Here is a 12,472-nt window from a genome sequence, read left to right on the forward strand (position 1 = left end):
GGACCAGGGGAATGCTAAATCTTATTAACAACAGGAACAGGGGACATTAAATATTACACACAACAGGAACAGGAGATGTTAAATGTTACACAAAACAGGACCAAGGGAATGTTAAATGTTACACAAAACAGGACAGGAAAATATTAAATGTTGCACAAAACAGGACGGGGGGGATGTTAAATGTTACACGAAACAGGACCAGGGGAATGTTAAATGTTACACAAAACTAGACCAGGGGGATGTTAAATGTTACAAGAAACAGGACCAGGGGAATGTTAAATGTTACACAAAACTAGACCAGGGGATGTTAAATGTTACACAAAACAGGACCAGGGGGATGTTAAATGTTACACAAAACAGGTCCAGGGGGATGTTAAATGTTACACAAAACAGGACCAGGGGGATGTTAAATGTTACACGAAACAGGACCAGGGGATGTTAAATGTTACACAAAACTAGACCAGGGGATGTTAAATGTTACACAAAACAGGACCAGGGGGATGTTAAATGTTACACAAAACAGGACCAGGGGGATGTTAAATGTTACACGAAACAGGACCAGGGGATGTTAAATGTTACACAAAACAGGACCAGGGGGATGTTAAATGTTACACGAAACAGGACCAGGGGATGTTAAATGTTATACAAAACTAGACCAGGGGAATGTTAAATGTTACAAGAAACAGGACGGGGGGGATGTTAAACGTTACACGAGACAGGACCAGGGGGATGTTAAATGTTACACATGACAGGAACAGGGACATTTTAATAGGCAACAAGACTGGGATGTCATACATGTTACATACAACAGGATCATACTTGTAACATGCAGTGGGATTGTATGTATGGGTCAGCTGCTGTCTTTTGCCTTCTTTGGGTAGCTCACCCAGAGCCCGAGTGTTGCTGTGACCCTTTAGTTGTAGCACTATAATCCCACATACTGACCAGGTCCAACATTGTTTCTTTTCACCAAGGAATTGAAAATGCAGATATAACCACAATTCTCGCAACATTCCCAAAAACAGTTCAGATATGTTTTGGGTCAAATCTGTATAATATTTCATCGATGCAATTTTTGAATTGGCTAGGGACAGAAATGCCTTTGTTGCATTTTCCTTAACGCTGATTTAATGGATGATCCGATATTGTGTGCAGCATGTCTGGCTGGAAGATTGCCTTACTGATGAACCTAGTGGGCAGTGTTTGCGTTGGTCTGTGGAGGCTGAGATGCTTATCTTCATCGAGTAATGTTTTCTGCCGCTGCCCTGCTTTAATTTTTTTTTTTGGTCACTGTCCCCACCATTTCTCTGCCCTCTTCACTTCTCCTGAGGACGGTGACCCTTGTAGGGTGTGGTTCCGCAGGCGGTACCGCGGGCAAGCGACCGTTTAACGCCCGTGAGTCTTGTCGTTCGCCCACCAACCTGATTCCCGATTCCACTCGATCTCCGCGCACGTTCACTTTCCGGCAGGAGTGAGTGGGAAGTGATCAGGAGCAGGGATCCTGGTCCATGTTCACCTTCCCCTCGGCCCAGGGGTGCTGAGTGACCCCACCCCCACCTTACTGCCACACAACCTGAGACCGCTGAATTCAACCCGTTTAACTTCCCCCCTCATCTTTCCGCACTCGCACTGAATGTGGGACGGTCTCACGTGCAGAGGGAAGATCAGCAAAATGCTGCTCTCCGATCAACACGCAGAAGGACCAGCCCCCACCTAGGCCCCTACGACAGCCTCCTTTCTCGAGCTGCCAACTTTGGCTGGATGTATTCCTGGAGGTTTCACCACATGACCACCTCCCGCTAACTGCCCCACCCCCACACTCCCCCCATTGGTCGCCCAACATGTCCATTCTCACACCGTCACGCCCTTCCCATGGCCAATCGGAAAGCGAACAGACTCTTCGTTACCCGATTGGATGATTCTTGAATGTCAGTCAAACAGCCTTTTCTTTCCCAACCCCAACATTTTTATAACTGGTAAAACGAAAGTGTTGATAGGAGCATTAAAAAAAGGTCTATGATTTTTCTCCCAGGTTGTTGCTTCCAGCTGTGTCTTGGAGATTAATCTTCAATTCCTGGAGGCTCGAGAGCAATCCTGGAGAGTTGGCAACCCTACTCCTTTCCCAGGTGAACTAGTCGAGGCCTATCAGAGCAGGCTTCTCGGAAAGAGCCTGAAAGTGATTGTCAATCATGCATTGATCTTTCCTGCCCCACAGCCCGCAGCTCTGCCAGTTACACAGCCAGGGATCTGATAACTCTCACCGTTTGTCATGTAAATCTGCACAAAGTCTACTCTGGTGCTACATTCATGCTCAGTAATCATCTCATTCCCCAACTTCTCCCTTGTAACTTCAAACTCTGCTTCCCACACTGATCCCATCCCTCACCAAAATTACCTTTAAAATAAAATTAAGACTTGAAGTGAATCTCCCCAAGGTTTACAGAGAAGTAACCTGATCTGGAACTGTCAGGAGATGCTGTGAATGTTAGATTTATTTTTATTATTAATAATAATAATAATAATTGTACTGTTTTATCTTTTTGCTAATCCAGCCAATATAGACCATGAAATGCTGTAGCTTTGGAGTTGAAACTTGCCTCTTAACTGTATGTGTTTGTGTCAAGATGCAGTGCTCTAATATTAGATGTGTTGGCATGAATCCATAGTAATCCTGAGGAGAGGCTGTCAGTCCTGCTGAGATAACTCCTTGCGAAGGTCCAGGGTATCGCAATCGGGCCTTAATGACACCACGACCCTGAGATTAGTGCACGAGGGCTTAACACGGCCGTCTGAAACCCCTCTCTCTGCTACTTTGGCAGGCATTAACCCGTTTATTTTACAAGCGTTAAAACCTCCGCTGAAATAACAGAGAGTGGAATTTGAGGCAAGCTAGTATCCTACCGGCGTCATTTCAGGATCTGAGCTTTCTAAACCCTGAACTTCGTGCCTCCTCTCAGGGCTGAGAAATAGCCCAGCCCACCCCAAGAGCTGGGTTTTCTTTAATCCATGAACTTGCCAGGTCAGAAATTAATTTTCACTGTGCCCCCCCCCACCACCTGAGTTAAAACACCAAAGAGTTTGAACTCTTCTGAGGCCTCAGTGGGCAAAGGCACTGCCCAATTTGACACTGAGCCTCAGAGAGCAAGAAGGTCCCTGTTCTGTCCTGAGTTAGCTGTTTTCACACAGAACAGCGGAGGTGCTATGAGGTATCTAAAGATTAGCCAGGGCTCCACTCCCTAATTACTGTCCGGTGACCTCTGCTGGGAAATGCTCGTGTGTGCACAGCGAGTGAGTGCAGGATCGGGGCTAGGCGTGATGCCTCCATGGTCAAGACGGCCAACGCTTACTGTCAATGAACAATGGGCCTTTTGGCCAAGGTATTGGAGGGTTATTGGCACCCCAGCCCAATATGAGATACCAGTCAGTGGGGGAGGGGGCCACCCAGAGTAGAGCAGTAACAAAAATAAAAGCTCTGTCCATCATCAGTGCCCAATCTCAGAAAGCCCATAGTCTATTTGTCACTGCCACCAACTGGCCCAAAGGCACAGGCTGATTGAGTTCAGAAGATGTAAATACCAGAATGAGTTCATCCATTCTGTAAATCCATAATTGCTGACAAGCCATGGGAATACAAATTGGAGCAAAAGATCAGGGCAGACTGGGGAATGACAGCCTCTCCAAACTGTAATGCAATGAAGAACCAGTCAATTCAAAGTGCAATATGTTCCTGGCCCAGAACTCCAGTGCCATGTCTCAAACATACTTGTGAGCTTCAAGACATGTTTTGTGTGTTATATATTTGTTGCTTTTATTAACCCTTAAACATAGAGATGCAGGTGGTGCAGGTCCCTATATACGGCCCCTATACACAGAGGTGCAGACCCCTATACACAGAGGTGCAGGTTCCAATATGCAGAGGTGCAGATCCAAATATACAGATGTGCAGATACCTACCTACAGGTGTGAAGGTCCCTACATACAGAGGCGCAGGTCCCTGCATACATAGATCTAGGCCTGATTATACAGATGTGCAGATCCCTATATACAGATGTACAGGTCCCTATATACAGAGGTGCAGGTCCCAATATATGGTCCATGTATACAGAGGTGCAGGTCCCAATATATGGTCCATGTATACAGAGGTGCAGGTCCCAATATATGGTCCATGTATACAGAGGTGCAGGTCCCAATATATGGTCCATGTATACAGAGGTGCAGGTCCCAATATATGGTCCATATATACAGAGGTGCAGGTCCCAATATATGGTCCATATATGCAGAGGTGCAGATCCCTCTATACAGAGGTGCAGGTCTCTATATATAGAGCTGCTAGTTCTTATAAATATATATAGAAAGAGAGAGAGAGATGCTAGTCTTTAAATACACATCTATTTCTAAAATAACAGTTACAAATGTTAATTACCATGATTATTGTGAGCAATTGTCTGTAAGAAATGTATTGCGTAGCTGAATCTCCCACTCTCTAGATCACAGAGTAATTCTGAATGCAAAAAGAGGCCAGAGGTGTTCATTGATGGCTGTTACTAAGGTGATGAGCTGGTATGGAGTTCAATTTTAAAATACTGTAACATCCTTCCCAACATTGACCCAAAGGTTGAGTGCATTGGAGAAAAATTATTAAAATGAAGGGGTATGCAAAAGCAATATTAATGTGCACAAATTGGATTACTGAAGCTTATCCACTTTAGATCCTTAGAGACTTTCCCCATTCTTCGGAAACTTCTTGAGTATTTTCAGGGTTATCAGTTAGGAGAGAAAATGAAGGATGACTTTGATAAATCACCTGTTACTTGACCCCAACACAAGGTCACATCCTGTAGATAAGTCGTCACTTTTTTTAGTTTTTGCAAGTTTTTTTTAAAAGAGAATTGTTTCCTTGTTTGAATATGTATTGAGCACTGACAGACCTAATAACTGTACAATTTTAGGGACCGTTGATTGCGACGGCTTTTACAAACGGATACCATTGAAAGCAAACAGGTGGTTGGTTGGTTGCCATCTCAGGTTTGAGGTATTATATATTATATATATATTCCATCCCATTTCCTTCCCTCACTTTTCCTAAGGTAGCTAGCTAACCCCTGTCGACACACCGCATTTTCATTCTTTCCTATACTCCTTATTTACCTAATTACCACTCTTCTACTGTTCAAGCTGTCTCTGTTACGTGGTGTAGGCATCGAGTGACACGGTGGGTTAGAGCACTGGCCTTGTGTCCTCTGGGACCCGGGTTAGCCTCGTGTCTGGACAGAGGGGCTGTAGACCTTTCATCCTTGGCTTTTATGGGTACCAAGAGCGATTGGCTCGGGCTGTCTCGGGGCACTTCCAAGCATGTACGAGTCCACAGCGCAAAGAAAACTCTGCAAAATTAGGCACACATACCTCACTTGGCAAAGACAGTGGCTAGTGTGTGAGAAAAGGGAATCAGAGTGATGTAATTTGGGGGGGGCTCCACTGACGTAAAAGAACCCACGGCACTATTTCGAAGAAGAGCACGGGAAGTTCGCCCCGCCCCCCCCCCCCCCCGGTGTCCTGGCCAATATTTATCCCTCAACCAACATCTAAAAACAGATTATCTGGTCATTATCTCATTGTAGTTTGTGGGACCTTGCTGTGCGCAAATTGGCTGCACTTCAAAAATACTTAATTGGCTGTAAAGTGCTTTGGGACATCCCACGGTCGTGAACGGCGCTATATAAATGCAAGTTCTTTCTTCTTTCAATCTCTAACTGTTTTGATCTTCATATCTCCATTTTCCTCTTTCTTAGTTTAGCACCTGGCACAAATGTCGATTTTGTTATGTAAAATCATGTTTCCTGTCATGTTCCTCTCTGTATAAGGTGCTGGGGCGGGGGGTGGGGTTTCCCCATGGCTCAGTGGGTGCGTGCACAATGTAGTGGTGTATTGAACCACACAGACCAGGAAGGTCCCAGGTTTTATCCTTGGTTATATTTTTAGTTGAGAAACCTTAGCTGAAAGGGGCAAAGCCCATAGTGCAGGACATCACCTAGGGTTAAAGAACATTGCCACGGTTAAGGAGAAGGGGAGAAGACGAGAAATAGTGACCAGGTGACATAAAGATTGGGTTTTACAAGCCTGTGGGATGTGGGAGGATGGGGAGATAGAGAGAGGGAAGGTGTTCCACGGTTTTCAGGCTTGCTTTATATCTTGGGTCAGTTGGTGCCCTATCAATGCCCTGAGTGTGTAGGACGGTACATTTGAAGCTTAGGAGGATAAAGAGAGGAATGTTCAAAGCAGCAATGATCATAGTAGTATATAAATAAAATAGAATAAAAGCTAAAGCTGGTTGTGAAGGGGGAGTGGAGGCCTGTTCTGCATTAGCAGATCTCATCGAGGATGATGGATGGCTGCGTTACAATTGGACTCCCTGGAGTAAGGAATGGGGAAGAATTCCACCAAGATTCCTTCTCAGAGCTAGGAAAACACAGGCACTGCCGTTTTTGCTGCCTCATAAGGGCATTATCGCTCACAAGTAGCGGAAAGACGATGCCCATCTCTTGCTACCGTCTTGTGTGACAGAGCAGTGTTGGTGGGAGTCGTAGAAATGGGCCAGGCTGGTGAGGGGGGGAAAAAGGTTGAGAAAAAATGAAGAAAAAGAGGCAGGAGTCGGGTGCTGAAAAGACTAATGAGGAAGAAACGATTTTCCACACTGATGGCACGATTCAGAGCAGAAACTACGGATTCCCGCTCACAGCCGGGAGCTTCGAATGCCAGCAGCACGTGGTTTGGGAATTAATCAATGGAAAGTCCTGAGCGCAAATTTGTAAAATCTGCCCATCCTGTATTTTGCATTAACATAAGGCATAGATATTCAACAAGGTGATACCTGCCCCATTTCTAGACCTCATAAAAGACTGAGTGTAAAGAAAGTTTTTTTTGTTTTCTTTTTTAATGCTTTCCAGGCTTAAAATTGTTGCTTCCAAGGTTTTGATTTGGAGTTTTGGAGTTACAGGAGGTGGGAAGTGCAGCAAGTCTGAGATGTGTTTAATTTTTTTTTTGTTTCCCCCCCCCCTCCATACCCACACTTCTTAATTAGAGGGGCTGACACCTTACTGCATTTAACGGGAGATAGTTAAAAGCTTTAAACTCTGTACTGTCAAAATATAACAAGGACCTTGCAATAATGCCAGGAGACGATAGTGTACAAACACACAGAATTGTACAGCACAGAAGGAAGCCATTCGGCCCATCGTGCTTGTGTCGGCTCTTTGAAAGAGCTGTCCAATTAAATGCATGAATCTGAAATTTCACTCTCTCTTATTTTAGAAGAGATGTTAATGCAATTATGTAAAATGCCTCTCCTAAAGTGGGGGGGGGGACAGAAATTTTAAACCAATGCAATATATGCTCGTACACTAGTGTCACATGGTGTAATCTCAGGGCCAAAGTATTAATCCCTTTGGTTAAAAAGTGTGTGTGTATTGAGGGAGAGTGGAGGAAACAGATTAAGCACATACCAAACTGAAATTCCCTTGATTTGTATTGGATTTGTGTAAACTATAATGTGTTAAACTCATTAGGAACACATGAATAATAGTTTTAAAAATTAAAATGTTAATCTATTTGAATAATAAAAGCACTGTGCGTAGTAAAATAGAGTGTCTCTAAATTTAGCTATTTGTCCCTAATTTTTAGACTGAGTAGAATACTATGCACTCTGGAGTTTAGAAGAACGAGAGGTGATCTCATTGAAACATATAAGATTCTGAGAGGGCTTGACAGGGTAGATGCTGAGAGGCTGTTTCCCCTCGGCTGGAGAGTCTAGAACTAGGGGGGCATCGTCGCAGGAGAAGGGGTCGGCCATTTAGGACTGAGATGAGGAGGAATTTCTTCACTCAGAAGGTTGTGAATCTTTGAAATTCTCTACCGAGAGGGATGTTGAGTCGTTGAGTATATTCAAGGCTGAGATCGATAGATTTTTGGACTCTAGAGGAATCAAGGGATATGGGGATGGGGCGGGAAAGTGGAGTTGAGGTCAAAGATCAGCCATGACCTTACTGAATGGCGGAGCAGGCTCGAGGGGCCATGTGGCCTACTCCTGCTCCTATTTCTTATGTTCTTATTTTTAATGTCTGTGTCCCTAATTTTCTAGTTTGAGAGGTGTAGAGGTAGAAATTTCGGACAAACAAGGGGACGTCGGGGTTATGGGCTTTCATTAAGTCTGCAGACGGGAGATTTGAAGGGAGGGAAACGTGGGTGCAGTAGCTCATACCCAGGCTTCTCCACATGAAACACTGAAGAGCTCAGGCACACCACTGGGGGAAAAGCATTGAGTAGATGTAGGGTGCTTTGCCCATTCCCCACAGGGCAAGAAGGAAAACCACAAGGCAAGGTCAAACCCCAGGCTGTATATGTGCATCACCTAGTGGCTGATTACTGACAGAGCTCAGGAAGATTATTGCCTGCTCATTGCATGGGTGGGAGGGGGGGAGTAGAAGGGGAGGGAACTTTAGCTAAAAAGCAGTAGGTGGGAAGCACAAGGTCTGAGGAAAGTAAGGAGGAACGTAAACGTCATACTATCTGAGGGGCACAAATGAAGCAATATATTGGGTGACCCGTCTCGGCTTTAAACACTGAGGCCTGAGCTGCCTCTTTATGATGGGGGGATATCCTCTAGTTCCAAACGGAACAGCAGTGAGAGGACAATCAGGATAGATGGTGGAGTTCTTCAGACAATGGTCTTACAAGTTGAGAAACCAAACACCAAGCCCACCAAGTCCATCGGGATTTGCACTTAAACATCATTCTTTATCTCTCTCAGTTACTCGTGAAACATTTTGCCCTGTGGTATAACCTGCTGTGCATTCTTCCTTCCTGAATTCCTGTGCATCCTCAATACCGTTTAGTCTCTTTTTTTTTTCTTCTGTTACGTACCCCGCATTTTTTTTTTGATTAAATAACTCAAATATCCTTCGAAGGTCAGAGATGCGACTTAATGTTATTCTGCTTTTCTCCCCTCTCCCTCCTGTCAATCTCCCCTCCCTCTTTCCCCTCCCCCCCCACCCACCCCCCGACACCACGCAGAGTTTATCAGGAGTTCCAGGCAAGACTGGGCGAACTTTCTGATTGGTCCCAGATTCAGGTGATGTCATCAAAACGAAGAGGAAAAACATAAGACACAAAAATGAGCACTACATCATCACTGAGCGAATAAAACTGGAGGTGGCACTCTGTGGACTAAATGTTTTATATAAAAAAAAAAGAAATTGCATCATCTCAGTGGTCTACTGTATTATAATAATCTTAGGATAAACAGAAAGAAAACGGCATTTTAAATAATTAATAATAATAGTCTTTTTAGTGTTTCTTGATTTATTTTGAATTTATTTGAATCACAGATTTTTTTTTCTCCTGCTATTTGTGTTATGGATAGTGATGTAGTTCTTAGTCTGTGTATAATACTTCTGACACCATTAATCCTGCAGTGTACTCTCTTCAAACTTCCTGTGTGTGTGTGTGTGTGTGTGTGTGCGCACACGCGTGTGTGTGTGTTTTTTTGGCTGGGAAAGAGCCCTGTTTTACTTTATAAGAGCTCCCTGGGACTTTACAAATTCTCAAGAACTGTAAATGTTTGGGGGGGGGGGGGGGTGGGGAGAGGAGGGGGGCTGGGGGTTCGGCTAAATGACAGAAAAGAAGTTAATACCGATAAAAGAAGACAGCGGAATCTTAGAGCACAATCACTGTCTCCTTGGGGGTTACTGTCTAGAGCCAGTGAAACAGGGCGGAGGGGAGTCTGTCCTGCTTTTAATGTTGTTGTCTAGAAGGAGCAGAAAAGTAGCCTGACTAACAATCAGAAATAAATCTATTTTTTTGTTCTGCGACGGTATCTTGATTAGCTCTACTTTTGGCAATAAGGTCGGGACTATGAGATTTCTTTTCCAAGTCCTTTTTCTATAAGTGCTGTTTTCACAGATTTGTTTGGTTTTTTTTGGGGGGGGCGTTGGGAGGGGGGCGGGGGTTGTCATTTAAAGAGGTGATTATAGTATAAAGAGGTGTTTTTTTTTGTTGTTGTTGAAATTGTGAATTCTCAAAATACTGTAAATAACTATTCCAAGTGGCTGCATATATTCTATTCGAAGAGAGAGATTGAGAGAGAGAGAGAGAGAGGGATACAAATTTTTTTTTTGTTGTTTGTCGTTGCTTATGGTGCTGCTCTCGGGTAGTTGAGCACTTGGCAAACTAAGGGTTCTCTGACTCTTGAGTTGAAAATCCCGCCAAGCCTGATTGCCCAGACTGCCCTGTAATGATACTAGTGTAACACTGTTCAGCTTGCTCTGTAGGTGACTCTGATAGAATTATTGACTGTACTCGCGCCATTACCGATATGTTCATTTCGAGTCGATTTCAGGCCCATGTGCACAGCTCGAGGAAAATACCTTTAGTTGACAGTCTGGGGTGTGCTTGATTGTGCTTTTTATTTTTTTTTTAAACTAATTGAATATTTCACCATAAGAAATAATACGTTTCACTTCATTGACTGAAAAAAGAAAGTCCAAATGGTAACTCAAACAAGTTTTAATTAATTAAATTGATGATCTTTTTTTTTAAAAGAGAAAAGGTTGAGAATTCTCTCACCAGCCTCGAAATTAACAGTAGCTTTCTAATTATTGTCACATTTCAGCTGTTCTCTTGTCTCTCCTTAAGCTGTTGTTAGACAAGTGCCCTGTCATTCACTGTATTGCCTGTTTAAAGACATAGGATGGCAATAACTAAATAAACTCACACAGTCTCTTATCCATTTTACTCTGTATTACTGAATTAGAGAGCAAAAAAAAAGAAAGCTGTTTTACGATTACCTCAGTGCTGTATTGGTTTCAGCATAGAAGCATTCTAAAGATTAATTTATTGTAGACTTAAAGATAATTAAAATAATTTTTTTTTTAAAAAAACATCATTGCACTGTGATTGGTAGGGAGAAACTGACAATTCCTATTTGCACATGTTAATTATTTGGCATTTTTTATGGTCCTCGGTCCCCTGGACAGGGGGAGATGTATGAAGGATATTCTAATTTCTTTTTGTTACATTTGTCTTTTTTTTTTAAAAATTAATTCGGGACGAGTAGGGCTCCAACAGCCAATAGAATTACATCTTGTTAGGTGGTGTGATAAGGCGGACATGGTACAGGTTAGTTTGATGTGTCTTACTATGATGAGATAAGGCAAAGCAACAAGTCCTTTGTTTTAAAAAGAAATATCAGTAACTCCTTAACATGCAGAATCTGGTACTATAGACCCTTTGTTAACACACTGATAAATAGACGATAAAAAAGATATTGAAGGGTAGCTGCTGCACTCCTGGGTTTTTTTTTTGATAGGTTACAGATCAGTTAGCGATTAACATATGGCCAGACTATAAACAGAAACAGGTAACTATAGAGGCAGTCAAATATTACGACATTAAATGATAGTGGATCATGTCAGGGTTGTTTTAAAAAGAAAAAACATTTTTCTTTCTTCCCTGTTTTATTTCTGCCTTCAGAACAACTGGTTTGTAAAATGCTGGATGCTCAAGAGTTTTATAAATGAGAAAAGACTTGAGTGAAAGTAAAAAAAAAATACACATTTCAAAGAAAAAAGTTGTTCTTGGATTTAAAAAAAAATGGTTCCCTATTGTAATCTGGGAACATTTGTATTGATATATATATTTTTGGGGAGGTTGTTGATAATTCTGTACTGTGCTTCCTAGTTTATTTCCCCCCCCCCCCCCCCTCATTCCCTTTCACCTCATGGAGATAAGATTTCTTTCCCCCCGGTTCATTGGTAGACATTGATGTATTTTTGCTAGTGTGTACAAGTGCTATCGTCCTGGAGTGCTGTCTTTGATGCTTAGCGTAGTGATTTTTAAGACAAAATAATTCTCTCTCCAATAATAAATCTTGAGTATTAGTCGTAGACGTATCGTAAGTTTAAAAGAAGAAAAAAAAGTTTAAAAAAAAAAAATTTTTTTTAAGAAAAAAAAAGGTAAATACAAGTTATTAGGTGTAGTTGATGAGATCTAGGACCAGTAAGGATAGGATTTCCTGTATTTAATAATTAATAATTAAAAAAAAAGATAATTACTAACCATTATAATGTTGGGGCAATTCTGCTGATCTGACGTGGTTTGCAACTAACCAAAGCTTTCATGACATTTTAATGCTGGCAAATGAAAAGCATTAAGTGGATCCCCACCCTTGTCTCTTAAAGGGGTTGCCATACTACCTTAAATGCTAATGCTAGATATGCAAAACTGGGTTTTTATTATTTTTAAGAGGGACGCAAGCTATAATTATGAAAATGATTTTATTAAGAAAAGAATCCATATTTTTTTAAAAGCTCAGATGAAATTGATTAAAAAAAAAGTGATTGTGTGATAAGTTTTAATGTTTATATACACATAAACCACAGTCCCAGTGGCCCACAGCACAAATATTTTTGAAGAAATAAAA

General features: G+C 42.3%; 1 protein-coding gene across 14 annotated transcripts in view; it reads left to right on the plus strand.

Moving 5' to 3' along the window:
• msi2b (musashi RNA-binding protein 2b) overlaps nt 1–9,347 on the plus strand; it is a 474,084-nt gene extending 464,737 nt beyond the window's left edge. For 12 of the 14 annotated variants that reach the window (XM_068008411.1, XM_068008415.1, XM_068008416.1 and 9 more), the window contains 2 exons: nt 4,950–5,032; nt 9,067–9,155. In XM_068008411.1, the coding sequence (XP_067864512.1) occupies nt 4,950–4,991 (42 nt within the window). In that variant the 3' untranslated portion in view covers nt 4,992–5,032; nt 9,067–9,155. Of the gene's footprint in view, nt 1–4,949; nt 5,033–9,066 lie in introns of all 14 variants that reach the window. The other 2 variants (XM_068008413.1, XM_068008425.1) reach the window with 1 other exon arrangement.
• Nucleotides 9,348–12,472: the final 3,125 nt, after the last annotated feature.

The sequence above is a fragment of the Heptranchias perlo genome, chromosome 28 (assembly GCF_035084215.1).
Source record: "Heptranchias perlo isolate sHepPer1 chromosome 28, sHepPer1.hap1, whole genome shotgun sequence".
Classification (NCBI taxonomy): domain Eukaryota; kingdom Metazoa; phylum Chordata; class Chondrichthyes; order Hexanchiformes; family Hexanchidae; genus Heptranchias; species Heptranchias perlo.